General features: G+C 33.5%; 2 protein-coding genes across 2 annotated transcripts; both read right to left on the minus strand.

The window, feature by feature from the left end:
- Positions 1-6,708: 6,708 nt before the first annotated feature.
- LOC121391153 (membrane-associated phosphatidylinositol transfer protein 2-like) lies at positions 6,709-14,346 on the minus strand. The gene is given in 10 exon segments (XM_041522873.1): positions 6,709-6,827; positions 7,233-7,370; positions 9,630-9,784; positions 10,052-10,354; positions 11,815-11,987; positions 12,041-12,084; positions 13,334-13,514; positions 13,943-13,968; positions 13,971-14,046; positions 14,269-14,346. Coding segments are annotated over 10 exon segments (1,293 nt in total).
- A 1,651-nt stretch (positions 14,347-15,997) lies between these two features.
- Positions 15,998-20,934, minus strand: LOC121391155 (ankyrin repeat domain-containing protein 50-like). The gene is given in 9 exon segments (XM_041522874.1): positions 15,998-16,101; positions 16,276-16,377; positions 16,380-16,430; positions 17,791-17,967; positions 18,145-18,472; positions 19,203-19,255; positions 19,258-19,381; positions 20,015-20,433; positions 20,889-20,934. Coding segments are annotated over 9 exon segments (1,404 nt in total).
- Positions 20,935-21,963: the final 1,029 nt, after the last annotated feature.

Consider the following 21,963-nt stretch of genomic DNA (forward strand, 5'->3'; position numbering starts at 1 on the left):
TGAAATCTTGACAGTTAAGGTGTCACTGTTGGCAGTAGACATGACAACAAACAACACCTGTAATATCTCATACGACTATATAGTTGTTTGCCTCAAGGTGATATGATGCAACAATAAATGATTATGCGGCAGCTAATTCATTTAAATATACAAACTTAAGAACAGACCGGGCTTCCTTTGTGGTTTATTACTATATAGCCATTGTCTAAACTATTCTTTGTGTCAAAATATTAAGACACTACACATTGGTGTCTCACTTGACATTGAGCCAATAGATGTATTGTGTATGTCCTACATGGACATCGCTATTTACCACATCAAGGAAAGAATTTGATTAACATATCATCCTTTATAATGTCCTACAAGGAGACTTAGAGTCTCCTCTTTCTTAATACTTTAATTCCCCTCCCCCTCCCAATCAATATTAACATAGTAACTGAGTTTTGATTCATCTGCTTAAATTGATTGAAGTCACTTTGAAAAGTACTAACATCATTTGTTATTTATAACCTAAGTATTAATTCGCTTACTTAACTAAGTATATTAGTGGGTAGAGTCCAGGATGAAATGGACATTTGCTCCACAGACAAATTGTAATTCAATCGGCCATGTTTATCTGTTGAGACTGTATCTAAATAGTGCCAACTTCGTTTAGGAGGACTGGTTTTCTGTGCCATGGATACCGGATCAATGGCAGAAGTAGCACCTTTGAGTTCACCAGCATTATATTCATTTTTATTATCAGATGAAGTCAGAATGTAGATACTAACCTATACAGAAAACATATAAAGTTCATATATTTCAGATAATGGATAGTCTATGGGATGGTATATTAGACAAGGTTCATTAGAGGATATTATAACACCCTACTCTACATTGTACACACACACACACACACACACACACACATAGGATGGTATAGTGATGTAATAACAATAATGATAACTTCTAAACACATCATGCAAAGTAAGCATACTGTGTTACTAACTTAGTTAGAAACTACATCACAATTAGAATTTAACAAACACAAAAAAACATCACATGTCTTAAAAAAATACTAAAATCATAAAGTCATCATTTAACACACATTATATATGTTACCTAAGATATACCACCCACCTCTACTTAGCACCCGTTCTACATCAAACATTAGCAAAGTGTCTGTTTGCTTAGAACACTCTAATAATAGTTGTAACTTTATTTCTTTCTAAACTTATAAAAAGTATACCTATACTAAAAAACTGGTTAATGTTCACAGTTGCTTTAACCTCCCACATAACGAAGCTGACAATATATAATACCCTTCCATTAGCTGTTGTGTTTTCGTTATAAGTGTGGTAAAGTCCATTTAGTTTTATGAAATGAAACATTTAAAAGTAACAGTTATTTTTAAAAACAGTTAGTTTGTGCAGAGCAGAGACGCGGCAACACGACATTGAAAACAAACTAGTCGCCTCCTACGAGTCAGATTCACTAAGCTACAGATGACTTGTCATATAGATATTAAACACCTCCTCTGTTTTGTCTGTGGTAGTGTTATATTTGGTAGTAAGAAGTCGACACTAAGTGAAATACAAATCTATCATTTTTGTTTATTTTATATTGTCCCAAAGTATATTGGGTTAAATAAATCAGTTTCATGATCCTACTTTAACACTAAACAACAAACAAATAGGATACTGGTTGTGTCCTTTAGAGGAAGAAACAATTTTAATAATATCAACAACATAACTATCTTGATTTTTATACATAAATGTCAGAGATAAATGTCATATTTTTAATTTGTCTTAAAGTCTAGAGGTGTCTTTAACACAAAGAAGCTCAACAATACACTAAATGAGTAGTGAGCAATTAGAACAGTTTGCTTTATAGAAGTTGAATATGCAAAGCATTAGACTGGAACAAATGCTCTGAATATAAAGGTAGTCCAAACTACAGAAGCACTAATCCTTAGTACAATATTTCTCAATACAGAGGATGAACAATATAGGTACATTCTAGAAATCACATTCAATCTACTAATGGTAGTATCTGGATGTAATCCTCAAATTTTAACATGGATGAGGGCTAAAAATTAAAAGGCTAAAGTAATACTTAACTAAAAATTTATTAGGACAAGGTTAAGTTGTCATAATTATCCCTCCTATGGGCTGTTTCTAATTCATTTGAAGTGGGTTATATACATATCTCCTGATGTTTGTGTGTTCACTAATGACACCACAATTAGTATGTTGTTATAAGAAGATCTGTCCCATTAATGATTTTGACAAAAAAATAAAACATGACCTTACTTTAAGTGGTTTTAAAATCACATTTGAAAATACTCCATTGAATGTTTACACACAACAAATACCAATTATAGTATGAATGAGTCCATGTAACGCAATCAACATAATTTACATGAAAACACAATGTATTCTTGTACATGTCAACATGTACATGTCTACATGTCAACATGTACATGTTGACAAGTTATAAATATCATTTCAGACCTTAGTATGGTAACAACAAGGTAACATGCTGTTTCCTTAATAGCATACAGTAGCAGTTTTATTATATTTGTGTAAACAATAGTATTATAATATAATTAAATAGTTGCTGTTTTAGTAGTAATATCAATCAACTAATTGTCTACTATATCAGACGAGATAAGAGAAGGAAAAGGGAGAAAGAGGAAAAGGGAGTAAACAAATACAAGAGTAAAGTCCTATGTATATTGGACTAACCATTTCTCCAGAAAGAGCAGCCATGTTTAATGGTCCGTAAAAGAATTTTGCTTGTAAATTTGGTAAATGAGTTGAGTGAGTAGATACAACAATGTCAACAGCTCTGTGGATTAGGGCTCATCTTCTAATGTGTGTGTGTGTGTGTGTGGGTGTGTGATGAGAGAGAGAGATAGAGATAGATAGATAGAGATAAAGAGATAGATAGAGAGAGAGAGAGAGAGAGAGAATGACCTAACACAAGACTGATATACATATAATATAACCTTTTAATCAATTCAATTTGATTTACAGAAAAACAAGTCCCTTTTTGTTTGCATTTAGAAATAATGGAGTGATTTTCAGTAACTAACTCATGGCCCACTAGGGAACAACACAGACAATGCCAACTAGAACAACTCTAACTTGTCAACCATCAACATTATATACCACCCAGCACAAACACTAAATAATTCATAATACATACACTTGTACGCATACAATACACACAAGATATGCCATATTAGTAATATAAATTAAATGTGGTAATACATCGCCGTTTTGATGGTTTTTTAGTGAACGAATGTGTAAATTGTAAAAACTACACTCGTGGTGTTGTCTCTTACTGGTACATGTTCTACCAACACCTACACGTAGTATTCCCTTGATACCATTTCCACATTAGTTTCTTTCTCTTCAATTCTTGCCCACCTTTTCATAGTAATGGTTTAGTGTTTCATTTAGAAAAATAACCAGAAAGCAATCAAAAGTACATTAGAAAAAGAATAGGGATGAATAGATAAATGAACAGAAAAATAACTGATGAAAATAAGAAAAAAACAATTCTTATCTATAAGAGTCTCTAAACTATGTCAGTCTCTCCCTCTCCTCTCTCTCTTCTCTCTCTCTCTCAATAGGGTTTTGTTAGGTCTTATACATAACACTTATAGTAGGCGGCTCTTTAGTTCTAGTAAATCTTAAACTAATATGATAGTTGCCAGGAGTTACCAGATAATGGTCTGAGGATACCTGACTAGACAGTGCTCTGCAATGCCAGAGGCCAAGAAGAATACATATAACAAGGGTACATTTGCATTTGTAGTAAGCAATAGGTTTAAAAAGGTCATGTACAAAGTGAAGAGATAGACTCGTTGTGTACCTCTATTATATAATATTATTCAATATTGGATGTAATCTAGTACAAAAATAGAGCACCTGTATTCTTAACGGTGTCTTTTTCTTTGCCCACTTCACAGTAGATGTGGAGGTACAAATGGAACCCAAATCCTTGTTTACCGGCAGATCTAGCTAAAACTGGGACACCCTTCTCCTCCTTGTAGTACCTATGAGTGAGTGTGTGTGTGTGAAAAGAGAGAGAGAGAGAGGGAGAGAGAGAGAGGAGAATGTAAACAAGTGTTTTTTACAAACTTGGAATCCACTAATTGAGTTATTACACATAATCCTTCTGTATAGAAAACCAATATACAAGTTAAGACAACATGAGATTCCATGGACTGGTTATGAAATCAGGTCACTAATTAGAAGAAATTTAAATATAATTAAATTAATGCTCCTATAAACATCAGCTGCAAGTTATGGGAAGGGAATGTAAACGACTCCTTAGCAACCAATGAACTTCAACAGATAAAAGGAGAGGACAAGTACCCACAAAAACATCAGCAGCTGATATAATATTTAAACACAGACAACAAGCAAATAAATTGAAGTACAAATTTACTCACACTCTATTGTCCCCATAGACAACTTGTAATGCACTTTAAGATAGGATACCCACTTCTCAATCAAAGCTACAGGACAGACCATCTCTGAAACTGTCTCAAGGTGTCAGCCACTATCATAAGCTCTTTAATAGCGCCAAATTTCTATAACGCATGCGCATAAGTGGAAAGGGTGAGTGAGCCAGCAAGGAGCAAGAAAAAGCAAATATCCTGAAATGTCAGATCACCCACAATATGGTTATGGTTATACTAACACCTTGTTTCAACAAAGGTGGGTACTTTGGTAGCTGAGGTGAGTCATTGTGGCACTCCCAGCAGGATCAATCCGCATCTATTACATAACTTAACAGCCAATACTAACAGAGAATAAGTAGTTCTCAGCACACAATGTATTGTTACTATTGGTCTATGTTGGGAGTGTGTATACAATGGATTGGAATGACTTTAATATTTATGTGGGTGAAGGTTATTATCAGATCAAGCTACAAATTGTGTATATAATATTTGTATGAGTTCACAACACAAACTTAAGTTATCATTATAGCCTTTGATTTCTATGTGGTACAGACTATAAATGAACTTCACAAATATTTATAGTAAAATCAACGCAACAAGCTATAGAGTGTTGTGTAACTTGTCAATATAAGATTGAGTCTTTCGACTTGTGAAGTGGTCATTCATCAAAATTGGATGCATTCTTACTGATATGTTAATGTTTTAATCTGGTGTTGCCAACATTAATGGTTTGTCTTGAAAGATAGACAACACCAGGCTATTTTAGGGTTACCTTATGCACAATAATTGATAGTAAACTTTTTTGTAAGTATATATCAATATTATTGTTTATATATTATGTTAATAGAGAACCTGGTTAGATTAATTGTTCATTTTCTATATTTAATAAGAAAGATAATGAGAGACAAAGGCTTCTACCAGTAATAATATAGTTTTAGATAGAGTTACAGGTTGAACTGAAGCTACAGTCTTGTTGAAAAGGAACTGTTGTAGCCATTCATGGTTAATTAATTTTAGTTACACCCACGTAAATTACAAAGGGTCAGTCCAGTCCTGTAGTCCAGTAGTCCATTCCAGTGTTTACACACTCCCACAAGTCTAGCTTATCATAATCTTGTTGAATTACATAATCATTAAAAAGAAATTGTTTGAGTTACCATGACTACAGGTTATATTACATATAGTCTATACACAAGTATTGTGTATATGAGAGCTACTTTGAAAAGATGGAAGTTTATATTCAGGAGAAAAAACCTCAATGTTACACTGAAAATATCTAATAGGGTTTCAAATAGATTGAGGGTGGTAAGGTTTGTAATACTACAACCTCTGATAATAATAACAGCTGGATATGATTCACTTTCATTGTCAAACAACATGAGAACATGTGCTTTACAAGTTGTACTCTATTGATGTATAGTAAAACTTCTGATACATTGGAAACCTTGGAACTGTCTTTACTATAAATACGGCTCTCTATACTTAGTATGAATTCAATATGGTGGTTGGCATTCATTCAAATTGTCTTATATAAGAAATACTACTAACCCATTATCTCTTAACACTGGAAATAGAAATATATAATTGAGTAGTTTAGACTATAAATGTAATGACATCACTCTCTTTGTAAAACTGGAGGCAACCATCCTATATGTTTCCTGTGTGAAAAAACTGCCAATATCTTTAATTATCATTATAGTAATATCCCCCTAGTTATCTCATGTATGGTTGCTATAGATGTGTTTATACTGCACAAAGGTCACAGTCTAAGGTCCCCTTTAGTGTAGTTTGATAGCACCCACTAACCACAAATAATTCCATGTATGTACATGTAATTATGTGTAAACATTACATGGAATTACATGGAATTCTAATCTAACGCATCTACTTAAGTGTACATGTTAAAAGACAAAGGATCAATTGTCTATGAAGTATTTTTGAGTAATGCTAACTGTACTGTGTTAAACCTATAATAAATGAAAGGGGGTGTGATTAATGATAGCCCCTAAGCCTATAAAAATGAAAGGAGGTGTGGTTTAGCAATAGCCTTAAGTAGTATATATGATAACTCATATACACATCTTGGCCACACCCACAATTATCTTGCTCTACCAAGTAATTGTCCCCACAATATCTCTCAAACCAAATTTATTTTACATTAATCACACCCACTATTAACCACACCCACTATTAACATACTTGTCTCAGAACAAAGGAGACCATTTCCTTAGCTTCCCAATAGCGTGCTTGAGCTATGTGGCATAGGCAGTATTAGATACAGGGAGGGTCTCTCCATGTTCCAATCCTGATGGAGCCTGCAGCTGATAGTCAATTCGCTGGTCACCCCACCAAACACAGAATGGTCTCAAACCTATAAAGATAGTTGCCATAGTTACAACAAATAAACAGTTGATACATTTTTCCTAAACACTACTCTAAGGGCTTGTGGTAATATCTATAGACAAATTTAATTAGTCAACAATTATATTAAATGTCTATTTACTAAATCAAGTAACCAGGAAATCATATAGTTGAGTACAATATATTAATATGGTGGTATGAATAAACAGTATGAACAACACTAGTATAAACACACCAAAAAAAACACTGTTACAAATAAAATCAGACAGCAAATAAGATTTTCCAGTTAATTAATTAGATTAAGTAATTAATAATTAATTACATACCATTTATTATTAGAAAATAAACTTAACAATTAAAATTCTACGAGTCATTACACAACACATGTCCCATATTAGAGGAGTAGTTGTCTTACCTTGAGGGGGAGTGTCTTTACGACGGACATCTTCTTCCTCCTCACTATATTGACCCACTATTAAACATTCCATTGAGGCATATCTCCTTCCACGATTAGGTTTAGTGTTGGACAATGTAGCTGGGTGGAGCTGATGGGCTGAGTCAAAGTAATGACGATAATTAGATACTGTCTCAAAAAGACGAGATGATGACTTATCACCTTAGAAGAAGAAAAAAAAATAATGTGGTCAAAAGATAATATAATTTATAATTCTTTGTATAGTATAAAATAAAAAATAATATTTTATAATATGCTTTTTCATCATTTCGCTACTACAATATAGTATTTACAGAATACAGTGGACGTTTCTATAGCAACCATTTTTATGATTAGCAACGATCACTTTATATAAAAGTGTTCTTATATTATATGAATGCTAATTTAAAATGTGTTCTACTATCTACTATACATTGTAAGGTAGTTCAGGGGACTCCTCATAAAGACTTTAGGATATTCACTTTGTTCAGGACATTTGTTTTATTCTCATACTAAATATTTTAGTCAACCCTGTATGCATGGAAATGATGGGGCTAGACCACGTATATCATATAATTATATATATATTATATGTATATATATATATATATTATATAATATTATATGCATATAATATATATATAATTATTAATATTATATGTATATAATATATATATAATTATATAATATATATGTATAATATATATAATTAATATATATATTATATGTACTGGTATATATATATAATATATTATATTATATGTATATTATATATATATATAAATATATAATATTATATGTATATATATATATAGTAGTTTGTTTACCTGTGGGGTACAAATGATAGGATGGTATTAAAGAGGTGGAATAGAGGAAAATAAAGGATCAAGTAGAGGTTCCAAACGAAATGCCATGGATCAGCAGAGTAGAAAAGATTATAGAAAGACTCACATTGAGGTCTAATAGCTAATTGTATAAAAATAGAGAGAGAGAGAGAGAGAGAGAGAGAGAGAGAGAGAGAGAGAGAGATTCAATGTAACATCACTTAGCCAAGCTCACTAGTCATTTTTTCCATCTCTTGTCCTTCGAAGAGATAGGACTAATCCAAGAGGGTGACCCAAATACAAATACTTTAGATACATCAAATAACAATGGAGCATCAGAACGACGAGTAAACCTAGGTAATCTTTTTTCCTGTGTAGGAGATGGGATGCGTAAAACACGAGGAGCATCCCTTGTGGGCGTGCCTAAACTCTGATGTACTTGATAATTGTTAGGTACCGACATAGATATTGGCTTGTGGCCTAATCGCTTCATGATAGTGGGCGTGGTTGATGGAGATTGTGCAGGTGAATGAGAGGGTGATCTAAAGGTATCAGAAGTGTTTCTTGTGAGGATATCATAGACCATAACAGATCCAATACAATCAGCCAAGAGACACACTTGTCCCTTGAAGTATCGTCCTTCCTCTGATACCAAAAACGTCTGATAAACACTATTTGCTGAGGAGACTAACTGGTCTAAACTATTATGATAAGTTGAATCCTCTGTAGCTATGAGTGGTAGAGTACATATTGGGAAGGTGTGGTCATAAAATTGGCTCTTATAGGGCGGGGCAAAGGTCTGAGTTGCAAGAGCTATTGGAGAAGGCCGAAGAGAGCTAACAAGATTATAAGCTGAAGATGATATATCAGGACAGGGAACAAAACGAATGGTTATTCTTCCAATTGTGAATTGATAGTGTGTTCTGAAGACTTCATCAAAATCCCCGATAATGTTTGAGAATCAATTTTATCATTTACATCATCAAATTGAAAGCCAGTACCACTGTGTACACTAAAAATAAAACATCTTGGCTACATAGAGGTGAGATACTGATATAAGGACAAAAATGTTTCTGCATCAGCACTCAAATCATCCAGGTTCTCTTCAAGGGAGTGTGGAAAAATCTGATAAGTGACTTCCAACTTCTGGATCGACAAAATTCTTGATCTGAATCTTCAATATCAACTTCCGATATGATTTCTACAATTTTGAAAAATACAATTTCCATTGTTATTGCTATCTTCTATGTGTGTGTTGTCTATTTGTTTGGGTAACATCCATTCGATCATTAATATCCATTTAGTTATAAATCCATCTATTTATTCAACCATCCATTCATTCATCTATTTGTCCCATTCATTCATCCATTTGTCCATTCATTCATCCATCCATCCATCCATTTGTCCATTGATCTATCCATCGATCCATCCATTTGTCCACTCATCCATCCATTTGTCCATTCATCTATGAATTCATTCATCTATCAAGGTACTACTTACCTTGGCATCAAAAATATTCTGTGTCAGTATCAGAGTCTTCATGGATGTGCTATACTCTCTAGAGCATAATAAGAATACAGAGAGCCTTCTTCATCAGAGTCAATTTTTTCTTTAGGTATTTGCAGCTCTGATGGTGGAGAGGTAGTACCTCCTCCGCTGGTACTTCGTATGGAGGATGTATGCTGTCTGCTGGATAAACGTCTTCGAGATCTGAGATAACAATATTAGAATTAATAATAAATGGTGACAGTCAAAGGAAATATAATCATAATGATAATGGTTTTGATTATGACTAATCTCTCTCTCTCTCTCTCTCTCTCTCTCCTCTCTCTCTCTCTCTCTCTCTCTCTCTCCTCTCTCTCTCTCTCTCTCTCTCTCTCTCTCTCTCTCTCTCTCTCATCTCTCTCTCTCTCTCTCTCTCTCTCTCTCTCTCTCTCTCTCTCTCTCTCTTTCTCATTCACTCACACACACACACACCTGTATGATCCAACCCTCTCAGAAACTCTAGTATCATTCTTTGGCAAGTCTTCATTCATTGTATCCTCTCCTCCTTGGATATCGCCATCAATCCTCTCCTCCTCTTCCATTGGTCTTCCTAGTTTACTCTGCAATATGAGTTTAGTCTCTAGTTCCAGTTTACGAATATCATCCATTGTTAGCCCCACCCATTCATCTTGCCACGCCCATGCTTGTCGATGTGCTCGGAGCATTACTCGTCTCAGGCCATAGTCGTGAATAAACCTCTCAACACGAGATTGTAGTCCCCAATAACGAAAGCCACCTACAAAAATAGTCCAATGTTAATATTCAGATACTTATAATCTCATACCCATTCCAACTAACAATCATTTACAGATCAATCTTTATAGTACATGTACCTGATACCCATACCTATACTATCTGATGCCCAACTATCCTGATACCCATTCCATCTTAAGTCCATACCCATACTATCTGATATCAAACTATCCTGATACCCATAATACCTAATACCCATTCCATCTTAAGTCCATACCCGTACTATCTGATATCCAACTGTCCTGATACCCATAATACCTAATACCCATTCCATCTTAAATGTTCATACCCATAATGAGTTTATCAAATCTCGGATATGGATGGTTGTCTCCCTTTAAACATGAAAAAGCATGGTGGTTGTATTCTTGGCCTGCTTGACAATGATATACAAATCCCAGTATGGCTGGTTTGAAGTAAGAGGAAACACTCTAGCCAGCCATTGATGATAATTGTTGAAACATTTGTCGAATAAAAAAATTTCATTTGGTGAATAGCAAAAAAACATGAATCCTGCTACTATAATATCTGATACCCATACCATTGGATACCCATACTGCCTGACCATTGCATACCCATAATATCTGATACCCATACTATTGGATACCCATACTGTCTGATACCCATTCCCATAATATCTGACACCCATACCATTGGATACCCATATTGTCTGATACCCATTCCTATAATATCTGATACCCATACCATTGGATACCCATAATATCTGATACCCATATTATTGGATACCCATACTGTCTGATACCCATTCCTATAATATCTGACACCCATACCATTGGATACCATATTGTCTGATACCCATTCCTATAATATCTGATACCCATTCCTATAATATCTGATACCTATACCATTGGACACTCATAGTGACTGATAGTCTGATACCCATTCCTATAATATCTGATACCCATACCATTGGATACCCATACTGTCTGATACCCATTCCTATAATATCTGATACCCATACTATATGATATCCATTCCTATAATATCTGATACCTATACCATTGGATACCCACACTGCCTGATACCCATTCCTATAATATCTGATACCCATACTATTGGATACCCATACTGTCTGATACCCATTCCTATAATATCTGATACCATACTATTGGATACCCATACTGTCTGATACCCATTCCTATAATATCTGATACCCATACCATTGGATACCCATACTGTCTGATACCCATACCATTGGACACTCATATTGTCTGATACCCATTCCTATAATATCTGATACCCATACCATTGGATACCCATACTGCCTGATACCCATTCCTATAATATCTGATACCCATACCATTGGATACCCATATTGTCTGATACCCATTCCTATAATATCTGATACCCATACCATTGGATACCCATACTGCCTGATACCCATTCCTATAATATCTGATACCCATACTATATGATATCATAATACCTTGATGAGTTTATATGAACACATTATAACACCATCAGGAGGATTTTGAATCCAGTCTCTAGTCAATGGACCTCGTCCAGTTTTTTAAACTTTGATAAAGAGAGGATCTTCTTCTTCTTCATAATCAGATCCCGACAGACTATCATTAACAATATCAATGACATCTACAACAACACACAAATTCAAAGATGACTACATCATTATTGATAACTTACCAAGCTCTCTTTTTCTCGCAATTCAGAGGGCTTAAGATTGAATATATTCTCCTAAAAGAGTAACATTAAAAATTATAACATAAATAATTGCAATAGCCAAGAAATACTTACAACATAAATTGATGACATCAAAAACAAGTTATATAAGATCAATCAATACAACATTGGAGGGAAAAAAATTTAGTCTACCAATTAATGGTTAATTAAATGTTAATTAGTAATTTTATCTCATCACTAACAACTCTCTATCATTATTATATTTCATTAAGTGGGGGAGAATTGTTATTACATTTTAAACATGATATCCTATAACGTTCCAGTTAAAAGAGTAATTATAGGCTTGAGTATCACTACAAATATTCTCAATACTACATTGTAAATATTTTACCAAATTCTCATATGACATCATGTAAATAATATGATGAGAATTGTAGGTAGACAGATTTTGAGAAAGGGGAATTACATATTAATCTAAAAACTAGATTATAATTGAAAAAGATTTTTTTTCATGATATCCAATTTTGAATAAAACACTTTATTTTTAGAGAATGGAGTTGTAATGGAAATCAAGTCTATAATTGTTTTTTCAACAATGATGTTTTAACAATGAAATTGTTATCATCAAAATTTTTTTTCAGTTATAAACTATTTTTAGAATAATATGTAATTCCCCTTTTAAAAAATCTGTATACCCACAATTTTCATCGTATTATTATTTTACATGATGTCGTATGAGAATTAAGATAAAGTGTTTAATATGGAGTATTGAGAATATTTGTAGCAGAGAGAATAAAAAAAAAATGCTAAATAACATTTTCTACTTGATCAGTTGTTTGGTTCTTGAAAATTTTAATGATAGGGTTAGCCATATATAACAGAGTCTGATAGTAGGATTGTCACGTGGACATAATGTTAATAGGTACTTGCTGATATCATTGCAAAGGAAGGAGGTAGGTCAAAATGCAAGCTGGTGGCTACCTAGTGAAACATGATTAGATGTACTTATCATCATAGTACTCATGAGTAGAATTAATGAAATTCATTGGTTACTAAATGCATCAGTGGTTGAAGTACATGAGTTTTTTGTTCATTAGTTAAATTGGTTACATGCCATGATAGAATAAAACAGAATAATAAACATACTGATATTATATATTATATACCATATGGGTCAAAATGATTATATGACTGCCTGGCACACCTCACAGGCCCAGGCGATAAAATAGTAACCTTTACTAAAAATAGTAACAAACAATATTCACACATTTCAGTCTAATAATAGAATCAATATTCGTATACCTGTGTTCCCCGCATCTGCTCGAAATACTGTATCAACTTCCAATAAGAACTTCTCTACAAAAGGTACTGAGAACTTTGTTTTGGTATAAGGATATGCATTCCAAGATTCTTCATGAACTTCAAGAGCTGTTTTTGGTACTACACTGCGAAAACAACTAGGAATATGACGACCAATATGATAGACCTGTAATACAAAGATAGCCTGTAATGGAGCATTCCTTATAAGGATATTTTTGAATGAGAATCTCTCAATATAATAAGATCACTACTTTAATAGGAACAATTAAATTGTACTTAACTGTATTAATTATTAAATTTATTAATATTATGTTGTTAAGTTTTCTGTTTTATATCTGATGATGTAATAATTGTTTGTGCTTGTTAGTAGACTTAGTACATGTACATGTATATAAATATAATTATATTATAATGATAATTTATTAAGTTATTATTGAAACTGAAAATGTCTATAAGTCTTCTATTGTTAATTGAAAACACAGCTCTTGTAATTTATTCGTCCATTTCCATTCAACCAGTTTATTATCTGTCCATTTGTTACTATGTCCATTCATCCATCTATCCATCCATCCATCCATCCATTTATCCATCAACCTTATAAGTATACTGTCCTCCGCCAAAGGTCCTTCAGTGTAAGGTTTATTTTCAAGGATTTCTACTCCACTATCTTCTCCCTCACTCTCCTCGCGACTCTTTTTCTAAGTAAAGGAGACTTGTCATCTTGATATATAAATGTTTATCATTTATATCACAAGTATATTTAGGTCAACTCGATATACTAGTGGTACTGTTATTAGTAAATATTAAAGCACAGGTGAGTAATAGTGATCCAGCTGGTCCTACTATGAGTCTAACTGCCAAAAAAGTCACTTTTCATAATTCATGTATGATATTGTCTAGCTCTTAATTACTATCCTTACTTGTATCATATAAAGTTGAGCTATTCTGTATTCCTCCAAGGTGAGAGGTATAGGTATACGATACTCCTTTATTAACATGATATACTGTACTATCTGTAGTTAGGATAATTACCGACAGAATTAGACCTAAATAGACCAGCTACAGATAATGAAATGACATATACTATTATCGTATTGATAATCAGTACTTGAATATTGAACTTTACTTGCCTGTGTTAACCACGCCTACTGCTAATTATTAATATTTATTATTATAATAAATTGACGTTTATTATGTATTACTAATAATTACTATCCAATAATAATATTAATAGAGAATAACAACAATGTGGCAGATCAGCTGCCAAAGAAAAGAAAAATTACATTGTTGTAACATGAATCACACTGAATTCACAGAATATAAATCTCTCTCTCTGAATCAACAACAACAACAATGACAACATTTAAATACAAAACTGAACAAAGAAAGGTATAAACTAAAAAGTAACACTTATTGTTAAAGAATAAGTATAACACAACTAAATATTGTCACCTATAAAAAAAGAAATATAGTAAGGACTTATTAACAAATACACATGAAAATTAAACCTAACAAAAGTATAAGAATTAGTAGATGTTTAAATAAAATACAATTACAATATATTACATATATAAAGTCAAATTAGGAAGAGAAAATATATAATTAATGTAAGTACTGAGATGAACTTAAAATTTTATTATCAAACAGTCTACAAAAGAAATAATTAACACAAAACATAATAACAACAGTACACAATATTAAATCATTAAATGATATCTTGTTTTGCTGTGTGATGTTTAATGTGTCACTATATGAAAAAAAATAGAGTCTTCATATAATACAAATGTAATATACATTTATTGTAAAATGTAAGATTATTGCGAATTTTCTAAAATTCTCACTAAACTAAGATATACCTAGGTATAACTTGTCTTATGATGACACTATCATGTCATTAAGTAATGTTAGTATTGTAGGTAATACTGATGTTATAGGTACAAATAATAACACTAAGAAATACTCCATTTAAGAAATAGATTGTTAAAGAGCAGCTAAACATAATAATTACATATTATTTTTGAAAATTTAAAGTATGTTTCCCAACACTTTGTTTTTATCAAAATTACAATATTGGAACTCAAAACATTTTCCTATTACTGATTATATTATTAGTTTTACATATGTTACTTGTACAATTATATATACCAATTATATATGCATTTTTCTAATGTGTTGACTTCTTTGTATTGTCAGTGCTACCTACTCTACTACATAGAAATAGTTATCAAGCAATTGCCAATACTGAAATAATTTAATTACTAACTTTTTACAATTAATAATACTGAATTTTATGTATTGGAACAGTCAACAACAATATTTTAAAATTTTCTGTTACTTTATGTACAGTGAGTGAACTTAGTAAATAATTTTAGCATTGAGTATTGATTTAATAAATGTGAAGAATAAAGCATTTTGAATATTACCTGTTGGGAACTTGAGACTGACTTATCATCCTCTTCTTCTAGATCAGAGATTTGTGCAATATCAGAGTCTGGTACTGATGAATGATCAGTTGATAGTCTACTAGGTGTATAATAACCTGACTCAACAGAACCTGCTAATGACTTTTGATAATCTATGTCATGTAAACCAGCATAGCTTCTCGAAGTAGTAATGCAATGTTATGATGACCTTGTTGATGAGCTATATCTAGAGGTGAACGCCAAACAAGTCTCTTATAAGTGGATCAGCACCACCTTCCAGTAGCTGTCTAACAATATTTTCATGTCCAAAATAACTTGAGAAGTACAATGCTGTAGTACCAGTTGGAATTTGATAATTAATATTAACTTGATTTTTCAATAACTCTCTCACACTTCATTATGTTCCTCCGGCAGAAGCTATTAAAAGAGGTGTCCAGCCATTGGTCCTGGCTAAGTTGGGTCAGCCCCTTTGTTAAGTAAGATAGAAGCGACAGAAAGAGTGACCACTATGACTAGCATTATAAATGGCTGTTGTTCCATCTTTATCTTGGGTATTTATTGGAACATTCTTCTCTAGTAACAACTCAATGACATCACCATGACCTTTTCACTTGCTATAATAAGAGGTGTCATTCCATCATTATTAGCTAGGTTAGAATCTGCACCATTGTTAAGTAAGATAGAAACGACAGATGTGTGACCACTGTGGCTTGCGTATAAATGGCTGTTCCCTCCATTTTTGTCTTGGGTATTTTATCAGAACATTATTCTCTAGTAATAACTTAACAACATCACCATGACCATTTCTACTCGCTACAATTAAAGGTGTCCCAGCCATTTTTATCAGCTAAGTTAGGGTCTGCACCATTGTTAAGTAAGATAGAAACGACAGATGTGTGACCACTGTGGCTTGCGTTATAAATGGCTGTTATTCCATTTTTGTCCTGGTATTTATTGGAACATTATTCTCTAGTAATACTTAACAACATCACCATGACCATTTCTACTCGCTACAATTAAAGGTGTCCAGCCATCGTTAGGTGGTAGGTTAGGGTCTGCACCATTGTTAAGTAAGATAGAAACAACAGAAGAGTGACCATTACGCTAGCAATGGAAATGGCTGTTATTCCATTTTTGTCTTGAGTATTTATCGGAACATTATTCTCTAGTAATAACTCACGACATCACCATGACCATTTTGACTAGCTATAATTAAAGGTGTCCAGCCATTGTGTTTATCAGATAGGTTAGGTCTGCACCATTGTTATTAACATAGAAACAACAGAAGAGTGACCATTTAAGCTAGCTAGAGAAATGGCTGTTAATCCATTTTTTTTCTTGGGTATTTATCAGAACGTTTTTCTCTAGTAATAACTCAACAACATCACCACGACCATTTAGACTGGCTATAATAAAGGTGTCCAGCCATTGTTATTAGCTAGGTTTGGGTCTGCACCATTGTTAAGTAAGATAGAAACGACAGAAAAGTGACCATTGATGCTAGCTAGAAAAATGGCTGTTGATCCTTTTTTGTCTTGGGTATTTATCGGAACATTATTCTCTAGTAATAACTTGACAACATCACTATGACCACTTAGACTGGCTACAATTAAAGGTGTACAGCCATCATTAGCTGCGTGATTAGGGTCTGCACCATTGTTTAAGTAAGATAGAAACAACAGAAGAGTGACCTTTATAACAAGCGATATAAATGGCTGTTGCTCCATTTTTGTCTTGGGTATTTATCGAGACATTCTTCTCTAGTAATAACTCAACAACATCATCGTAACCATTTAGACTGGCTATAATTAAGGTGTCCAGCCATCATTATTAGCTAGGTTAGGGTCTGCACCATTGTTAAGTAAGATAGAAACAACAGAAAAGTGACCTTTGAGGCTAGCTATAGAATGGCTGTAACTCCATTTTTTGTTTTGGGTGTTTATCAGAACATTATTCTCTAGTAATAACTTGACAACATCACCATGACCGTTTAGACTGGCTACAATTAAGGTGTCAAGCCATACTTAGCAGCTATATTAGGGTCTGCACCATTGTTAAGTAAGATAGTAACGACAGAAGAGTGACCATTATTGCTAGCAATGTAAATGGCTGTTATTCCATTTTTGTCTTTGGCATTTATTGGAACATTCTTTTCTAGTAATAACTCAACGACCTCACCATGACCATTTAGACTGGCTACAAATAAGGTGTGTAGCCATTGTTATCAGTTAGATTAGGTCTGCACCATTGTTAAGTAAGATCGAAACAACTGAAGAGTGACCTTCTTCGCTAGCAATGTAAATGGCTGTTATTCCATTTTTGTCCTGGGTATTTATGGAACATTCTTCTCTAGTAATATCTCAATGACATCACCATGACCATTTCTACTTGCTGCAATTAGAGGTGTCCAGCCATTATTATCAGTTAGATTAGGGTCTGCACCATTGTCAAGTAAGATTGAAACAACTGAAGAGTGACCTTTTTCGCTAGCAATGTGAATGGCTGTTATTCCATTTTTGTCCTGGGTATTTATTGGAACATTCTTCTCTAGTAATATCTCAATGACATCACCATGACCATTTCTACTTGCTGCAATTAAAGGTGTCCAGCCATTGTTATCAGCTAGATTAGGGTCTGCACCATTGTTAAGTAAGATAGAAACAACAGAAGAGTGACCATTAAAGCTAGCAGTAAAAAATGGCTGTTAATCCATTTTTGTCTTGGGTATTTATCAGAACATTCTTCTCTAGTAATAACTCAACAACATCATCATGACCATTTAGACTGGCTATAATTAAAGGTGTCCAGCCATCATTATTAGCTAGGTTAGGGGTCTGCACCATTGTTGAGTAAGATAGAAACGACAGAAAAGTGACCATTGAGGCTAGCTATAGAAATGGCTGTAACTCCATTTTTGTTTTGGGTGTTTTATCAGAACATTATTCTCTAGTAATAACTTGACAACATCACCATGACCGTTTAGACTGGCTACAATTAAGGTGTCAAGCCATACTTAGCAGCTATATTAGGGTCTGCACCATTGTTTAAGTAAGATAGTAACGACAGAAGAGTGACCATTATTGCTAGCAATGTAAATGGCTGTTATTCCATTTTTGTCTTTGGCATTTATTGGAACATTCTTTTTCTAGTAATAACTCAACGACCTCACCATGACCATTTAGACTGGCTACAATAAAGTGTGTAGCCATTGTTATCAGTTAGATTAGGGTCTGCACCATTGTTAAGTAAGATCGAAACAACTGAAGAGTGACCTTCTTCGCTAGCAATGTAAATGGCTGTTATTCCATTTTTGTCCTGGGTATTTATTGGAACATTCTTCTCTAGTAATATCTCAATGACATCACCATGACCATTTCTACTTGCTGCAATTAGAGGTGTCCAGCCATTATTATCAGTTAGATTAGGTCTGCACCATTGTCAAGTAAGATTGAAACAACTGAAGAGTGACCTTTTTTGCTAGCATGTGAATGGCTGTTATTCCATTTTTGTCCTGGGTATTTATTGGAACATTCTTCTCTAGTAATATCTCAATGACATCACCATGACCATTTCTACTTGCTGCAATTAAAGGTGTCCCCATTGTTATCAGCTAGATTAGGGTCTGCACCATTGTTAAGTAAGATAGAAACAACAGAAGAGTGACCATTAAAGCTAGCAGTAAAAATGGCTGTTAAATCCATTTTTGTCTTGGGTATTTATCAGAACATTCTTCTCTAGTAATAACTCAACAACATCATGACCATTTAGACTGGCTATAATTAAGGTGTCCAGCCATCATTATTAGCTAGGTTAGGGTCTGCACCATTGTTAAGTAAGATAGAAACAACAGAAAAGTGACCTTTGAGGCTAGCTCTAGAAATGGCTGTAACTCCATTTTTTTGTTTTGGGTGTTTATCAGAACATTATTCTCTAGTAATAATCAACAACATCACCGTGACCATAGTACTTGCTGTCATTAAAGGTGTACAGCCATTGTTATCAGCTAGGTTAGGGTCTGCCCCATTGTTAAGTAACATAGAAACGACAGAAAGGTGACCTTTGAGGATAGCTATAGAAATGGCTGTAGCTCCATTTTTGTCTTGGGTATTTATAGAACATTCTTTCTCCAGTAATAACTCAACAATATCATTGTGACTAAAATTAATTGCTACCATTAAAGGTGTCCACCATTGTTATCAGCTAGGTTAGGGTCTGCACCATTGTTAAGTAAGATAGAAACAACAGAAGAGTGACCAATGAAGCTAGCTTTAGAAATGGCTGTAACTCCATTTTCTTCTTGGGTATTTATCGGAACATTCTTCTCTAGTAATAACTCGACAACATCATCATGACCATTTCTACTTGCTACAATTAAAGGTGTCCAACCATTGATATTAGCTAAGGTAGGGTCTGCCCCATTGTTAAGTAAGATAGAAACGACAGAAGAGTGACCATAGAAGCTAGCTTTAGAAATGGCTGTTATTCCATTTTTGTCTTGGGTATCTATCTGAACGTTCGTCTCTAGTAATAACTCAACAACATCACCATGACCATTTTTACTGGCTTTAATAAGAGGTGTTATACCATCATTATCAGCTACGTTAGGGTCTGCTCCATTACTAAGTAATGAGGAAACAGCAAAAAGGTAACCATATTGACTAGCTACAAATAACACAGTAGTACCATCAATACTTTTCATTTTAGATACAGTAGATATTACTGTTTCTCCTGACTGTGTTAGTAGGTTAGGATTACCACCTACTTCAGAGAAGAGATATAGCAGAAAGAGGACCATCAGATTGAACAGCTCTCAACAGAGCTGAGTCAAATGTCATGTCATCTTGTGAGTCTTCATTTTTAAAGACTACATCAGTACCTACTGTTAGTGAGATGACTCCAATTGCTTTTAATAGTTCAATGTCAATTTAGATCTCATTATGAGGAGAGCTATCTCTTCAGAGACACTCCAGGTAACCATGCATACTACCTTTTCTGACAACGATGTTTTGAAGTGACTCATCATATTCTTGAAAAGAAGCTTTTACCAGAAACTCGAAACGCTTTAACGTGATATCTAGCCACATTTTCTTTCATTTTCAAGACTACTTGTTTCTTACCTGGTGTGTTTTGCTTTGCTTTTACAACATCAGCAAGATCTTTCATTTTGTCGACTCTTTGAATGCTTCTATTTCATCTTGATATTTCTGTACTTTAAGCGGTAATTCGTGTCAGAAAGAAAGTTATGAATTATTCTTTCTAGAAGTCGGCATTTGAGATAATTCCAATGTGTGTGTAGTATATCAAATACTCTGCTATATGTAATACATTGGGCTTCCTCTGATGAAGTTTTGTCATGTATTCCACGTTCTTTCAAGTATCGAAGTAACGGTAAAAGAATTTCTGGCCTTCTTTCTAAAGATGTTGTGTGTTTTTGTAACAAGCATAGCAAATTCGTTTTCTAAGTTAATTATATCATCAACTATGTTTTTTTCGAGTTGCATTTCATTTTCATTGGTTTTTCAGTTTTGACATTGATCATCATTTGTTTCACATCCTTCATGTTGTACAGTTAAAGTTACTTGGTCTATAATAGTAGCATACTTCATTCTGATATTCTCAGCAACCGCAGGATTCACCTTTTCTACTGCATCAGCTACAGTATGCCATGAATGTACAGTGTTGGTTTGTTCTAGCCATTTTTGTAAAGAATGCATTTTGCGCTGCGCTAATTCAGAATATTTGGTCTCAATACTTTTAATATCGACATAAGATACTTTGAGACTTACAGCTACTTGATCCCATTCAACTACTTGTCTTAGTTCATCACACAGTAGATCAAGAGTAGGTGGACTGAGATTATCAGACATTGTGTACTATAGGATGATATATAAGGTAAACATTTACTTATTGTAATATTCTCAGTTTAGTGATTACATGTGGCAATAAAAATATATAACAAATACCAAACATATAAATGAAATATTTTAATTCATACATGTTACAGTAAATTGTTTATGATATACCTCAATGTAAACGTCACTTTAGTATTATTAAGTTAACAAAAAGTCATCACAAAAATTTTTTTTACAAAATGAATGTTATTTGTAGTCTGAAAAATATTAATTTTGTAGAGATAAGTCAATTAATATTAACTTATATTTTGAGTGAATCTATTTTATAACATAGCTATTT

The sequence above is a fragment of the Gigantopelta aegis genome, unplaced genomic scaffold (genome assembly GCF_016097555.1).
Source record: "Gigantopelta aegis isolate Gae_Host unplaced genomic scaffold, Gae_host_genome ctg1817_pilon_pilon, whole genome shotgun sequence".
NCBI classification, from domain to species: domain Eukaryota; kingdom Metazoa; phylum Mollusca; class Gastropoda; order Neomphalida; family Peltospiridae; genus Gigantopelta; species Gigantopelta aegis.